We start from the raw sequence: 16057 nt of genomic DNA on the forward strand, positions 1-16057 counted from the left end.
GGTCAGTATGCAAGGCCACTCACGTAGCAAGAGCCCCTGCCTCCTTCGAGAGCACCAGCGCACAGGTGCCAGTTCCTGATGTTGATGCGGAACTTCCGCGCGTACGGCCCCAGGCAGACGTTGTTGTTATACACCGGCACGCTGACTTCCCGGAGCACAGATGATGGGGCGCCACCTGTCGTAGAATCGAGATAGGTTAATAGTGGGTGTCATAAAAAGGCAACAGACGTCCAATCGCATAAAAATACATCCAGTTCCCTGCAACTTTAGGATTATTATACATTTCGAGTATGTCGTGCAAACACTTTATGCATGCTTTTCCGATCAAGCTTGCACACGCGCAGATCTGGCCACGCTGATGAACAAAGAGGTGTTGCTAAATCTAACTGAGTTCTCATTTCAAAGGGTGTCTTTGATGGTTGTGTAATCTGCTTTGGTGGTGCTTTTATTGTGTGTGTGAACGCGAGAAAATAGCGAGTAATTATCTATGTGTCACCGAGCTGATAAAGGAAAACATATCTAAATAATTGCTGCATATCTGGAGCAAGTAGACTTGTAAGCCATACAACATTCCAATGGAAATAAATCCCTCTTAATGTAATTCCCAGTGGGAGGGCAACAATTGTGTAAAAGGAACTTTCGAACAAGCGGTTTGTCACTTTTGGGATGTTTATTTCTTTCTTTTTTATGTTTCACATTAGGACGAGAGGTTTATTCACAACGTTCGAAAGGTCTGCCTTTCTAAACTTAAGATCTATTATTTTAGATATGACGATACTTTTTCTTCTTGAATAAATACTGTACTGACAACTGCGTTCCCAGCAGTCCAAAATATATGCATACTTGTTAAGCCTTTCAGTGAGTGAAAATGAAAGCTCCACACCTAGTCGGACCAGAGAGTCTTTCGAGTTTCAGCACTAATTAGGACACAAGACTCTTCCAATACCTGCAGGGCAGCCAAATAAGCATGGCGGATTGTTCACACTTCGATTGCACGCGGTAAATACTATAGGAACATTCAAGTGTGTCATCCAACTCTAAGTAAAAATGTATAAGTATTAATAAAACGCGCTTTACACTGACGTTCTGAACGCACTCGTCACTCGAGTGATGAGTTGAAGTTTAGATACATGAATCAACAAGAAAAAACAATTGCGCAGCACTGGTTCGCAGTCACATCACTATAAAATGGTACTTCAAGCACCAGCAACAAAGTATGCGTTATTAATTGATTCATACTGAAGCTCCCTCGTGAAGGGCTGGCTTGTGAAAGCTACACTATTTCTCATTGAACAGCTGCGTTTGACGACATGTAAAACACCAGTTGAAGCATTCAATCTGTAAACATGTTTCATGAACTCTAACTCTTAAAGTTTCTACCTTCAAAGTGTCCAAGCCACACAAACCGCAATAAGAAAGGGTGCGAAAACAGGGCGGCCTATTTTCGTCACCTTTCTTATCGTTCTTGTGTTTTTCGGCGTTTTGAGCGTGATAATCAACCAACTGGCCCCATTTGCCATTTTAAACCTCAAAAGTTTTACTTGTATTTTTTAGTGGCGAAAAACCTGTTTATGTCATTCTGGTTGTGTTACAAAATGACCTCTTAATTAGAACAGGTGGCGTATGGCGCGCTGCCGGCGTGCGATTACAGACCTCCCGACGTTGTGGCTCCCCATCCGGAGGAGACGCAGTTCATGCCTTCGAAGATCTCGCCAGGGGCCGGGAGGCAGATGGGTTGGACGCGGCCGCTGAGTCGCACCCGTTTGGCCATCTTGATGAGCGCGATGTCGTTGTTGTAGCCCTGGTAGCCGTGGTACTTGAAGATCTGCTTGGCGTTCACCTGGATCTCCTCGCCCTCTAGTGAGTTTTGGTCGTGCTCGCCCACGCGGACTTTGATGGTGCTCGCGGGTTCCACCACGCCGCCCAGCTGCCTGAAAAACCGATACGTAGACAGTGAGGTCTGTGACAGAGTTTTTTTTCTGTAAACAAAGTACTCAGATGCTAACTGATAAACTACATTACATCTGAGCATCATATAAATATCCGGTGAAATGTGTTGACTTCTCAGTCTTGATCAACTCCTTGATAGTACTCGCTGTTTGGTCCCACGTGTCGCTCGGTTTTTCTGGGACGCCCCGGCAAATCAGGTTATTCCTCCTCACCCGGTTATTTGGGTCGTCGATTCCAGATTAAAGGGAGTCGTATTTCTTGCGTGTACAAACAAGCTAAGCATCTAAATATTTAACTGTTGTCTCAAAAACGTCTTTCTTTAATTTGTGTTATATCTTGAACCTGATTTTCTAAGAGTTTAACTTTGTATTTAAGTTCACCCGTTCCTAAACTGATCGCATCCAACCTTTCTCGAGTTTGTTTTTGATTTTCTTCATTTTTTTTCCGCAAGGTTTTCAAACATTTCCTTTGATCTCTCATTACCAATGCCAGGATTCAATTCAATGTATCCGAAGAGTAGTAGCGATGCCTCCTGAAAAAGGAGGCAAGTGTTGTCCGAAATGGAAAGAAGGCAATTGTAAATAACTAAAATTACGCTCTGGAACTCATAAAAACATGTTAGTATGCCCTCCTTGTCGATGTCTGGTCAAACAGTGCCCACACGTCTCAAAGTGAACTTGGTTCGACTGTTTTCACGCACTCGTTTTATATCTTAAATTTGGGTACCCATGCCTTGTCTGGGGTCGTTTCTAGATCGGCCAAGTTCCCAACTGACGACGAAATACAAAATTTAATGCCGCCGATTACAAACCGGTGCTTGTGCAAAATCTCGAGTTTCCGCTATCTTCGAGGTATGTGATACGAAGTCGTGTATTTCAATAAGCTCCTCTCCCGATCATTTTCATGTTTGTGTGCAGCGCGATTGGAAAAGTTCATTTAATGTAAACATTTAGTACGTGCTTGAATATTACATTTAACATCTGAATGGTAATTTCGCGAAAAACAGTCATCCTCTCATAAATAATTTATTTACCGCTTTCCTTACAATAAATATTGTTTTGTCATAACCACATAGACTTAATAAAGAGCAATAATGTCTTAAAAACTTCTTATAATGTTATTTTATATTAATTTAACTCAGCTGTTTTGTTTGCTAGTTTAATGATGTCAGTAGCAGAATACTGGAACTTACATAAACGTCTAATCAAGGACGAATCTACATTATTTGGTAAATTGGTCTAAAGAAGAGAAGAAAATAATTTTGAAAAAAAGATGCACTCAGCCAATCATATTGTTTTTTTCCCTTGTACAGCCCTCTGTCAAATATTTTTTGCTGTATTTTTAAATTTTACTTGTTTAAACTTCATTGGGTCTGAATAATTTGCGTGAGGTGCCACTGGAATTTATAATTTTTACAGACGTAATACACATTACGTACAGCACATACTTTTTTGTAATATCCAGAACAGACTCCACGTAACTTATACAGTTATAACGAGTCTATTATACCCAATAATACAGTGTATACTTCGATTAACTTGGATAATTTTCATAGTGGCAATACATCAAAAATGTTATTCGACTGAAGAGCCTCTAGTTTATACGCCACAATATTAACATTTTGGCACAAGAATTTTTTTTTTATGACAGAACGGAGTAGTAGCATGGCAAGTTGTTCAAAGCGTAACGTTTTTAGTGTTATGGCCATATTTGTATAGTAAATACATTGGCTTCTATGAGAACGTTGCCGCAACCAACTAAGAGATGGTCCAAACATGCGATAGCACAAATTTCTTGGTATGGTGGACTTTTAAAGTATGCACTGCTCACTGAGGGTTCTCAAAACAAACAAACGCAATAGCCAACCAGAACTTTACCCGGAAACTGGGTTATTATTCGTTAATATTTACCTTCGCACACCCTGTATATTATTACAATACATAACAATCACTAAACGACAAAAATAACTATTTTAATAGATAAAACTCACGTGACCACGCAGTGGGCTGCCGTGGCTACCCACTGATCATTGATGAGAGCTCCCCCGCAGAAGTGTCGTGTCCGTCCGTCACGCCCCACCTTACGCAGAGACACCTGGGAACAGGAAGAACGGACAGTGGATAGTAGGGGTGGTAGACGTGGCACCTTCGCTATTTGTTTTCTTGCTTTTTTGGAGCAAATTAAAAAGAGCGGATGAAAGAGGAGTGCCCTTTTAGTCATTCGATGAAGGAATGATAGTCATAATAAGTAGACTGATTAATTTAAATCCTTTATTTAATTCGTTAATTATTGTTCTAAGGGGCGTGTTAAAATTACATTTTTTTTTAAAATAGAAATAGTAAAAGACAAAAGACGTACATGGACGAGCAGTCTCTTTCAAATAGCAACGAAGTTTCCATATGTCGTTGGTATTCAGAAGAGTGTGGTCGTCCGTGTACGTCTTCTATGTTTTTATTATTTCGTTTTTAAGTATACATTACAAAAACACGCTCGAAGTAACTATAGTATTAACATTGCAGCATGGACGGTGGTTACGGTTGAGGCCAGAACATTTAACCTTTCAGGAAATGTAAATGTTTTCTAAGCAATTATAATTTTTTTTGCGTTTTCTAGTTAAAAAAAAAAATGTTAGCAAAAGAGTCACCACAAACCCTGGTCGCTGTGAGGCTTGGAAGAGTGACCTAGTTTTTTAAACATCTCCTCTCGCTACTGTCCTTGGTAGGTGTGCTGAGGACACATGTGGCGGCAGAACTGCAACCACAGGTCAGTCTTCTAACCGTCATTGTGGGCGGTGCTTGAGGTGCTCTTTTTGTGCGCAATCTTTATATCGGGCCGAACCTCAAGAACATCGATCAATTATTACCTCAAAATCTGTTTTGCCGATTCTTTTACCTAGTCTGCCTTCCAATAGTAATTGTTGGCAATACTGAAATTCCAACATAAATCCGAAGAACCATGATTAAAAAGTTAACCAACGAATTCGAGCTAATCAGTGAGCTTCCCACGATGATTATTACATCATTCAAAGTACACTGACCCTGACATATAGCTGAAGACCACTTTTCTAACACTCACACTCTTTTCTTTTTCAATCAGTTCAAATTAAAAGCAAACATATATTTTATGTGTGTTCGAATCTTTCAACTAAGGTGTTATTCTCTGAGGTGTTACCATGAAAAAATTGGCACGGCCATTTATTTACATGAAATACAGTAGTTATGAGCGACTGTTTCAATCGTTCGGAAGAAATTAAACAGTCTTTCCAAAGCGAATTTCTGGGAAAACCGAATTGGTGAGTAACGCGACAAGGGAACAGGGAGGGGAAGGGAAGCAATGGTGATGAAACTTTAGGAATATAAGGAGAGGGATTGGGGGGAGGGAAAGAGAGGGACGGGAGGAGAGGGGAACGAGGCAACGAAGTTTTGGGTCATGTAACCCCGTGTTTTGCGGCCCGGGAATGACGGATGAAGCAATGGACGGGGGAAGGAGGGCACCGCAGCAGAATGGGGGAGACATGCGGAGATAGAGTGATGGGGAGGGCCGGAGAAGGAAGAAGGGAGAGAGGTAGAGGTAGGGGTTTGGAGATAATTGAGGAGGGAGGGGAGAAGAAGGGGGTGCTCGTAAATCTGTGGAATGTGAAGAAATAAAAGTGGGAATGGAATGGTAACGACGCCCTAGGAGATAAAATAAGTGCCACGTGACACATATTTAAATGCTAAATGTATTGCAGAAACTGGATTGGAAATAAAGCCACATGACACGAAGTTTGCCGCTATATGTAGCTGAGAAACTGAATAGATATATACGTCAAGTGACGTAAAATTCCCCGCTAAATTTAGCGGGAATACTGAATTTGTATTAACAAGATGTGAATTTTGGAGGTAAACTTACCGCAGAAGCTGAATTTACATACAGGTCACATGGCGTTAATTTCTCCACTTGGCCCGGTGATGTATAAGTAACGTGTCGTAAATTTTTTCCGCTAAATGGAGTTGAAATCGCACAGAAGGATGGGCGTCCAAAAATATTGGCCAAAGAGTTTTGTTAAAAAGCATATCATGCTTCGTTATCATTCCATAATTATCAATAGCAGCGCCCTGGCAAACTAACAGACAACACTTGGGCCGTCGTAACAAGGGGAGGGATTTTGTCAACTCGAGCTTCGAACAGAACAATTTTAAAAAGGTACATGCATCGATATTTAGTAGGAAAGTTTCTTACATTACAGAAGTTTACTGCCACTATAGCGGAACGCTAATGTACACGCACACAACGCGTCTTACCAAAAAGCTTCTCGTCGCCGAGTATTTTCAAGGATAAAAGGTGACGCTGTTTTTTTGAGTCTCCTTGCAAAAGTTTATGACGAAATTGTGGGCATTACATTTTTGTCTTGGTAAAAAATGTGAACCTTGGGAGTTCGTCATCAAGCTTGACGACTACCGCAATTACAATATTTTATGCTGCTCATACAGTGGACGAGCATGCGTGGGCATTCCACTTGGTCTCGACACAATTATTGCTTGGACTTGGATTTTTGTATTGGCTCGACCTCTATCGCTGCGACGGCGAGAATATTCAAAACTTAGTGTTGTGTGGAACTGAGCCCATTCCCCGTGATTTGCGAACCACTGGACGTGATTATGATATACTTTTGAGGCATATAACAGGCTCCAGATCGCGTGGACGCTTTTGCTCGCTGAGAGCTGAGGGGGTAAACTCTGCTTGTTATTCTCGAATTTCTTAAACAATTGCCGTCGTATGCAAAAAAAAAAAAAAAATGTGCGTTTTTAATCTTAGAATGGCAAAGGTCAATTCTAAGCGGAATTTACTGAAGGTAAAAACATTGTTACATTGTGCCTTTAAAGACGTCGCTTACTCCCTAAGGACGTATTAGGTCTAACGTCCGAGCCTTGAGAAGTTCCGTACGGGGCGCAACAAGCGACCTGATTGATATTTTAACAATTGCGTGGTGCATATATTTGGTTATAATATTTTTTATTTTATTTTGATGAGCCATAAAACATCACTAAGCATAAAAGGTGGAACACTGCCGTAACCATCAAAAACAAAACTGCGTATAAACAAATATCAGCAAAATTATCTACTGGGAGTATCGAGGAGTGGCCAGGCTCTTTAAATCGACCGCAAAGTTCGGTTTCTTTACCTATCGCGCTACGATTTTGTACAGCGTTGCCCACAAATGGTGAATTTTTTTCGTAAAATTTGCAAGGAGCGAACTTACCCGAGGAAAACGTTAAGAAATAAAAAGGCTTAGCTCCTGTGGAAATGCGGCGAAGCCAAAGGCCTTCAAACAATACGGCGCCGTTTCACACGGGCGACAAGAGATGGCACAAGCGGCCGCGATGCCAACTGCGCCAACGAACGAGCATACGGCGCCGAGAGCCGACGTCTTTAGCAGACGATCTTTTCGACTCAAAAGCGGCACGGGCTTTTCTGATTTCGGTTGCCAATGCATTATTTTATCATCCTTACAGAGAAAACATATTAAATGGACACATAATCGATTAGAAAAATGGTTTGTCGGGATATTTTGGCAGTTCTTTTCGGTGTACCGGTGCCCTCTGCTTTGCAGTTCCTTGTTGTTACCGTGCCTGTTTTTCTTTCTGCGACTGTCGCCGCCTGCGGAACGCGCTCCGCTTTTGAGTCGAAAAGATTGTCTGCTAAAGGCGCTGGCTCTCGGCGCCGTATGCTCGTTCGTATATAACTTACACCATCCGCCAAAAAAATCAGTCCTGCGCAGCACGGATTCCTTCAGGGGAGATCAGTTGAGACTAACCTATGCACATTCTTCAATTACTCGTCTCCAGTCGTTTTTAACCAGGGGCAAGTTGATACTGTTTACTTTGATATGTCGAAGGCATTCGATACGGTGAATCATGTTTTGCTACTGTCAAAACTGCGGTCGTATGGTTTATGCCCCTTGTATCTTGCTTGGTTTGAATCATACCTTTCTTCGCGTACAAACGCGGTTCGGATTTCGAATGTTTTATTGGATCATTTCATCTTAACGTCAGGCGTTCCACAGGGCTCAAACTTGGGCCCTCTCCTTTTTTTATTTTTTTATAAATGATATTGTTTCCGCTGTCAAGAGTGCTAACATTCTACTGTTCGCCGACGACATCAAGCTTTATTTCTCGGTGCGGGGCTTAGACTATTGTCTCTGGACAAAGGAAAGTTATTTATTTGTCCAGAAAGCGCGACCCGATTGTTATTCAATACACGCTACCGAATGCGACAATGATTCAGCGTGTGACCACCACGCGTGACCTTGGCGTTATCGTTGATGGCCGTCTTTCATTCAAATAATACGTCACTTCAATGGTCGGTACTTCCCTACGTGTACTCGGGCTGATTTCACGTACGACGTGGGTTCATTACAGATGTTTGGTTCATTTGTTTTGTTCTTTGGTTCGACCAAGACTTGAATTCAGTTCCGTAGTTTGGAACTCCTTTTTTGTGAATCACTGCAACGAAATTGAAAGAGTTCACGAGCGTCTGGTTCAAATTGCATACGATAGATACTTTAATCGTCGTTGCTATTATAGTTACGAATCACTACTTAAATATCTTGACTTACGAGAGCTAAGTAAACGGCGTACCATTCGTGATTTTTCGTTTTTGCATAAAGTCATCTTTGGTAGAATTGATAGTATTTCACTCTTATCATCTGTGAACTTTCATGTACCTTTTCTTACTGGTAGATTTCTTTTGCAATTTTACGCAAATACATCATACCATGCCTCGCCAATATCTATGATCCAGCACCTTTATAACGAGCTTTATTTCCTGATCTAGACATCTACGCAGGTACGTTTCTTAAAAATGGTAAAGCATTTATAAAATTTTGTTTGCGTTTCTAGCACTGTGTTTTCTTTTGATTTTAGCTCTTTGTGTTATCTGTAGCGTCTTGATGTACGTGTGTATTGCGTTTGTTAATTTTGTGGCTAGTATTGATTAACCTGTACCTCAACCTGAACCTTAAGAGACAAATGCATCTTTGATCTGATGGTTATTTTGTTTATAGTGTACCAATAGGTAGGTCTTCGTGGCCGTTTGTGGACACTACCAGAAAATAAAGTATATTATTATTATTATTACTATGCCAAATTTAAATCAAAATGTGTGTGTTTATGTGTTTGTCCTTTACGTGATTTACTATTTCTTAGCATATTGTAGTTTTCCAACGCGCTCTGCTACGTGTACGGTAAAAAATATTTTGTGAAGTGAGATATCGCACCAAGAGCCATCCGCGAGACCTTTCAGACATTTGATACATGGTTATTGAACTTCAAAGCTGTTCCAAACAATAATTACAAGATCTTGAATTATAGACACTCACGCAATCACTGCTTACTCTAAGGTTCAAGTAAATGCAAACCTGTATCGCTTCTTGCTTAGCGACATTGTCTTCGTATTTAGCTCGTTCAAAACGGGGTTAGTTATGTGAACAAAACTTAGACGCTTCTAAAGCGTCTTCATTTAGAAGCACGCAAATAGAAAGATATTCAATGAAAAGAAATAGCTTAAGGGGATGCTAAAACAAAATATCAAGCTCACAAAACAAGCCTGGCCAAATAGGCGGGACGCTATAAAACCGAAAACATCACTCATGCAGCGATATCCCTAGCGGATCGCCGTATTTTTCGGAAAAGAAGTGCACGATTGAACGCGGCAGACGAGGCCCACGAGACAAGTCACGTCACGATTCCCATTTCCTCTCCTTCTCGCCACGTTCCGTCGAGCTGGTGCACAGGGGCGAGGAGGAGATAAGCGAGACCACTTCCCTTCTTTCTCAATATTTCCAGGGGGACAATGACGTCATAGTCCAACCTTGATCGCGCCCTTCCTTCCCAAAAGTACGGAGATCTGCTTGAAATATCGATGTATAAGTGATGTTTCTCAGTGACCGCTTGCCAGGCCTTAAACATGCCTTAATGATCTGTATCAATGATCGCTTGCTAGACAATAAGCATAACGTTTATAGAATTCTGCCATGTCATCTTGGCCTGCATTGCCGAGACTGTTGTTGCACGCCCGCCTTTGATAAGTGTGAGGTGATTAGAAGGAATAAAAATAAATTCACTCGAGAAATCATTTAAGCTCGGAAAATGGGAAGACTGGGGGAGAACTGTGGTCGGCGCTCCTTCAGTATCTTTATCCGATTAGGAATGTTGCTTTTTAGACACACAGTGACAGCGCGTGACGGTGGCTAAGGAGGATGTGGCGTCCATGCCATGTATTTTTTGTTTGTTTGTTATGACGTTAGAATATTTACACTCCATGGTAGCACGAATAAACTTTCGTTGTAGATCAGCGCCTTGTGCGTCTGCCTTGTTGTTCTTGTCCGTGTCCTTGCGCCGTTTTAATTTTTAAGCGGAACAGATATTCACCTAAATTGTGTTTTGCGCCGAAAATATATCGGAAAAAGTTTCGTTTTTAGAGAAAGTTTATTTCGTGACATACGTGTCCCCACCTAGGCACGCTAGAAATATTATTTTGGGAATCCGGGGTCCTTTTAACAATAAAGCAGTGCAACTAGCTTAGGCTAACCTCATCTTTTTTTTTTTCAATTTGCAGCTTCCTCTCGTTGTCTCACCTGCCAGGGATATTCTCCGGGGTCCGCCGGCTGGCCGCCGACGATTCTCTCGATGTTCTTCTCGTTTAGGAGGCTCACCCCACAGCTGCTCGCTGCAGGGACAGGAGGGTGGGAGGAAGAAACACGGTCGTGCGCACGAGGAAAATGAACGTCTTTTACGTCCTTATCTCTTTACTGACAATATACAAAAATTACAGAAAACGTTTATTTTTTAAGCATATTAATGTTCAACAAGATAGAATAAAAGAAGAGAACTAAAATAAAAGCAAAAATTCTAGTGTAAACTTGCAAGTATAGACCAACACGTGGCCCTGACGTCACGCAATTGTGGTGGCGCTGTCGACGGCACTGCGCATGCGCAGAGGCTTCACTTCACGCGAATTCGGTTTCTGCGCACGCGCAGTGCCCACACCTTGTGTGGGCACACGCGGAATTGTTTGTAGACAGCGTGTTGGTCGATAGCTTTGTTTCCTGTGGGCGACACCACCCAAAAGTTGGAAAGTGGCTACCTCGCGTAACCTCACTGGACCACTATAAAATGTTAATAATATCTACGGATACGATGGCCTCAAGCAAAAACGTCACCAATCGTAAAATATTAGTGACAAAACAAAAACCCTTATTCATATTTTTCGCCTTTCCGCCGCTCTCGGTCGCCGCACATTTGCGCACCAAACTTACTTTTCACGTCAACTATTTGCATAACTTTTCACTACATGGAGCTGCAGTTTTAATCTACAAGAATGTTTCGGGACTGCTAGATTTAAGAAAAAATGCTAAAACCGAATATATTAAATAAAGAAATATAAATCGTCTTTTTTTTCTCTTTCTGACTGTAGACAACATTGGTCAACAAAGAGCTAACTTCCGTTTGCCCACTAAAGTCTTGGTTCTACAAAATATAACAAATGTTTTCTGAAATATTAAGTCTTTTTTTTTTCGGTCTTTGTAGGGCGAGCAAGTTCATCTGACCCTGGAGGGAGATTAAATAAACGCGACGTCGTCTGCTTGTCGTAGTAATGACAATCTTACCTTGTTTTCGACCGCCTAAAAACCCCCCGTCTTTTTGTCCTTACGAAACAAAATTTTGCTTTAGGAATAATGTAAGAACGTTTTCGAAAGTTGCGTAGTTCTTGCCGAATAACAAATAAAAAAACGCTCCTGAAAAAAAACAAAAAAAACAACAAACAAACAACGATTTTAAATATTTTTTTTTTCCTCTAAATAAGTCAACATAATCTGGTGAGGCGCGGCCTCACTTTAGAGGTAACATGTCCTTCTAATTTTTCCGACCTTTGTCCTATGCGTGGATATAGATTTTTGTCGACTGTGTCGCCTTATAGAAACATCACACTCAGTAATAGTGAGCGCCCTAAAGAAACTTTGCACCACGCAGGGAAAACTATGCATGTGTATTAGACAATTTAGATTGTAGCAAGGGTTGCCAAATAAAATTAGATATACGCTTCTCGAACTATGTAATTCATCCTCTGAGATAGGGGCAACCAAAAACGGTTTGCAACTAGCTGAGCCAAAGCAGAGAGCGATCGAAGCAGGGTGAACGCAGCCATCATGCAGGATGATATGACTTGACCAGAGCTTCGCGAGTCAATAATTTGTAGGCTTTAACTTTTTAGCTCTAACCAGAAGTACCTAAAGCGTGTGTTGAGATGAATTAGTGCAGTCCTCTTCTATTATTTCCGTCCTGTGAACACACGGACACTGCGCCTGGTGCATTGGTAAATGTTCTTATATTGCGACACTCTCCACTAGCCTGAAAATATTTAAACCGTTTCATTAGTCAAATTATCCACTGTCAGACGATAGATTTAGAAAAGTGTAGCAAGCAAAAACCGATTACATGAACCATATTTATGCACAAACATAATATGATTAGTAATGTGTTATGAACCGAAAGTAAAATAGAGACGTACACGCAGAGGAAAAAAAAAAAAAAAAGAACTGGTGATAGGGTTAGAGATTGCAGAAGTGTACTTCGAACCCTGACAACAATGATTCTCTGCTGTGTCAAATTTTAGATGGGGTCCCAAATTAAAGATGTAGTAATCGTAAAGTTTTATGAAAACCGTAAAACCAAGAATATTGTACAGGATTTCAATACCACTAATTGTATTGGCTGTCGAAAAACCTAAATATATAGGGCTCCGATAACTCGAATTATATTGGATTCCGATAACGGTTTTATTGTATAACAATATTGAATCTGGTAATACAACAAACTTGGGTTACTTCATCGAATTCTAACAGAGCTAGTAAGGATATGAGGGGAAAGATAAGTGCCAAAGGAAAGGAAGGGAACGACGTTTCGACCAAACGGTCTTCTTCAGGTACACTAAAAGGGGAGATTACAGATCAGAATAATAATAGCGTATATACAAAGGCATAGGTAACACGTGACAGATGTGAGGTTGTGGAGTTAACGTTGTGGAGTCAACGTTGTGGAGTTGTGGAGAGAGGGAGGAGGAAAAGTCGTTAAGTGAGGTGCAAGAGGCGTGAAGTCAACAAGTTGAGGAATGTGTGGGGGGGGGGGGGGGGAAGGGGCCCCCGCGTGACCAACCCAATTATCAAAAAAAAGAAAGGATGAAGGAGCGGGAGAAAGGGGAATGTCTAAAAGCCGGATGAAAGTTTCTTGTTTAAACCGGAAGGAAATCACGTTTTTAAGCTAAAAATTAATCTGTTTTCTTTCGTGAGGTGGGTGTATGGGAAGCTGATTTGATGACGCATACTCGCATGTTAAGTTCAGACTGATTTGTTGAGGAGAAACGTGTAGATACGTGTGTAGAGCGGTAATGTTTGAGTTGGGCCGCTCTTCCTAGTGTTACAAGTCTGTGGTGTTCTCTAAAGCGTTCGTGGAGTCGGCGGTCAGTTTCGCCGATATACAGGGTGATTCAAGAAGACGCCAGGTTCTTTAAATCGACCGCAAAATTCAGTTTCTTAACCTATCGCGCTACGACTTTGTGCAGCGTTGCCCACAGATGGTGCTTTTTTTTTTTTGTAAAATTTGCAAAGAGCGAACTTACTTGAGGAAAAAGTAAAGTAAGAAAAAGGCTTAGCTCCTATGGAAGCACAGCGAGGCCAACGGTCGCCAAACAACACGGCGCCGTTTCGCATGGGAGACTATAGATGGCGCAAGTGGTCGCGACGCCAACTGCCGCCAACGAACGAGCATACGACGCCGAGAGCCGACGTCTTAAGCAGACAAGGAACTGCAGTTCCTTGTTGATACCGCGCCTGTTATTGTTTCTGCGACTGTCGCCGCCTGCGGAACGCACGCCGCTTTTGAGTCGAAAAGATCGTCTGCTAGAAACGCCGGCTCTCGGTGCCGTATGCTCGTTTGTCGGCGGCGTTCGTTGCGCCATATCTTGTCTCCCGTGCGAAACGGCGCCGTGTTGTTTGAAGACCGGTGGCGTCGCTGTATTTCCATAGGAACTAAGCTTTCTTCTTTCTTCACTTTTTCCTCAGGTAAGTTCGCTCCTTGCATATTTAAAAAAAAAATAAATAAATGCACCATCTGTGGGCAACGCTGCACAAAGTCGTAGCGCGATAGGTTAAGAAACCGAATTTCGCGGTCGATTTAAAGAGCCTGGCGTCTCCTTGAATCCCCCTGTATAACAAGGTTGGGCAGAGTGTGCAGGAAATGATGTAAATCAGATTAGAAGATTTACAGGTGTGATTGTCAGGGATTCTTATTAGCAGGTCGGGAGGAGGGCCGGCGTGTTTGCACGTAAGGCATTTTGGGGCGCCGCCCGGCGTGGTACCGGTGAGTAAAGTCTGAGGTCTTAGGGAACGGTTGATGCGTACTAGAAGGGATCGTAAATTGATCTGTCGGCGGTAAGTTAGCGCGGGTGCTTTAGAAAGAACTTTGGAGTCTACGAGGTGGGAAGTGGTGTCCATGATTAGTTTACCAAGTCTAGGTTTGGAAGAATGGAACGTGAAGATGAGGGGATTGCAAGGGGGTTTAGACCTTGACTGGGGAAATAGGGCGTCGTGCCGCGAAACGTTAGAAACGCGACCGCTGGTACTGCGCAGTAGGCCGAGTAGGTAACCACGTTCAATAAAGAAGGTGGTCATCATCTTAAGCTTATGACAGAAATCAATGTCGTAAGGAGACGGAGGCGGAGAAATTGTGAGAAAGGAATAGAGTTGATTAGGGATCTAGGATGCCTTGAGGAGTAGAAAAGGTGGCTATGGCTGTCAGTGGGTTTATAATGCATAGAGGTGTGGAACTTGTGACCGTCATTGATTATTTTTAACTCTAGCAAGTTGACAGAGGATTCTATATCAGTGAGGTAAACTTGAGGGAAGCGTGGGCGTTACAAAGTGCATTGGTGAAGCGGTCAACTACGGGAGGGCGCCAAAACCAAAAATATCGTCAATATAGCGACCTTAGAATTGAGGGAGGGGGGGGGGGGTGTGGAAAGGAATTAAAATGAACGAGTGCTCGACGTAGCCGACAAAAAGGTTGGCGAGCGAGGGACCTATCGTTGTGCCCATCGCTACACCACATTTCTGGCGATAGAAGGAGTTGTCGAATTAGAAGCCGTTTAGTGTTAGAACGAGTTCGGCGAGCCGGATTACGGCGTGAGACGGAGGGTTTTGAAAAGGACGCTGATCAAGAGGAGAGAGCCTGTAGTCCTGCGGCGTGAGGGATTACCGTGTAGAGAGATCTGATGTCCATTGTGAAGACGATAGTGTCGGGGGTCGGGGCCAGATTGGTTGGAGGATGTCTGTTGTGTCTTTAACGTAACTGGGCAGGTTCTGGAAAATAGGCGGCAGGATCGAATCCACAAAAGCGGAGATGAAGTAAGTGGGGCAGAATATGGCGGACACAATAGGTCGGCCAGGAGATCCAGCTTTGTGAATTTTGGGAAGAAGGTAGAATGAGGCGGGACGGGGATCACGAACGATTAGACGATTTGCAGCGAGGGGAGGGAACTTGGTTTCAATTAGGAGCTTTGCGGTAGTTGTGATTTTTTCTTGGTAAACGGTGGTGGAGTCGGAGGAAATGTGATCGTAAAACTCAGAAACGGAGATTTGTGTAGAGATCACTACGCCAGACCACCACGGCTCCACCCTTGTCGGCTGGCTTTATTACGAGGTCAGTGCGGTTTCGAAGGGATTTTAAAGCAGTAACTTATTGTGGGTTGCATTGCGGGATTTAGAGATTAGGTTGCTAGACGAGTTGGCAAGATAATACGGCATGTTTTGATTAAATTGTCGGTTTCAGTGTGTTTGGCGGGAGGCGGGGTCCAGATACTAGTATTCGGGTTAATGGTGTCGAAAATGGTGTGGTTAAAGTTTGACGGGTGCTGGGTGAAGTGGGCGTGTAAGAGTAGGCGTCGGAAGTATGGTTCGCTCTCCACGTGCAAAGAAAAAGGATCAGGTCGGCTTTGACGTGAAGGGACGAAGGAAAGACCCTTCGATCAGATGGCGCGTGCAGGTGCAGTGAGCGATAAATCGTCTGGTACG

The 16057-nt window shown here is 42.6% G+C and overlaps 1 protein-coding gene across 1 annotated transcript in view; it reads right to left on the bottom strand.

The window, feature by feature from the left end:
• Nucleotides 1-16057, bottom strand: part of LOC120839953 (trypsin-like) — a 50043-nt gene that overhangs the window by 6363 nt on the left and 27623 nt on the right. The window contains exons 2-5 of the mRNA XM_040210354.1: nt 10568-10659; nt 3941-4044; nt 1654-1931; nt 24-175 (exon numbers count right to left, since the gene is read on the bottom strand). Of these exons, the coding sequence (XP_040066288.1) occupies nt 24-175; nt 1654-1931; nt 3941-4044; nt 10568-10659 (626 nt within the window). The remainder of the gene's footprint in view (nt 1-23; nt 176-1653; nt 1932-3940; nt 4045-10567; nt 10660-16057) is intronic.

The sequence above is a fragment of the Ixodes scapularis genome, unplaced genomic scaffold (genome assembly GCF_016920785.2).
Source record: "Ixodes scapularis isolate PalLabHiFi unplaced genomic scaffold, ASM1692078v2 PGA_scaffold0__279_contigs__length_252992795, whole genome shotgun sequence".
NCBI lineage: Eukaryota > Metazoa > Arthropoda > Arachnida > Ixodida > Ixodidae > Ixodes > Ixodes scapularis.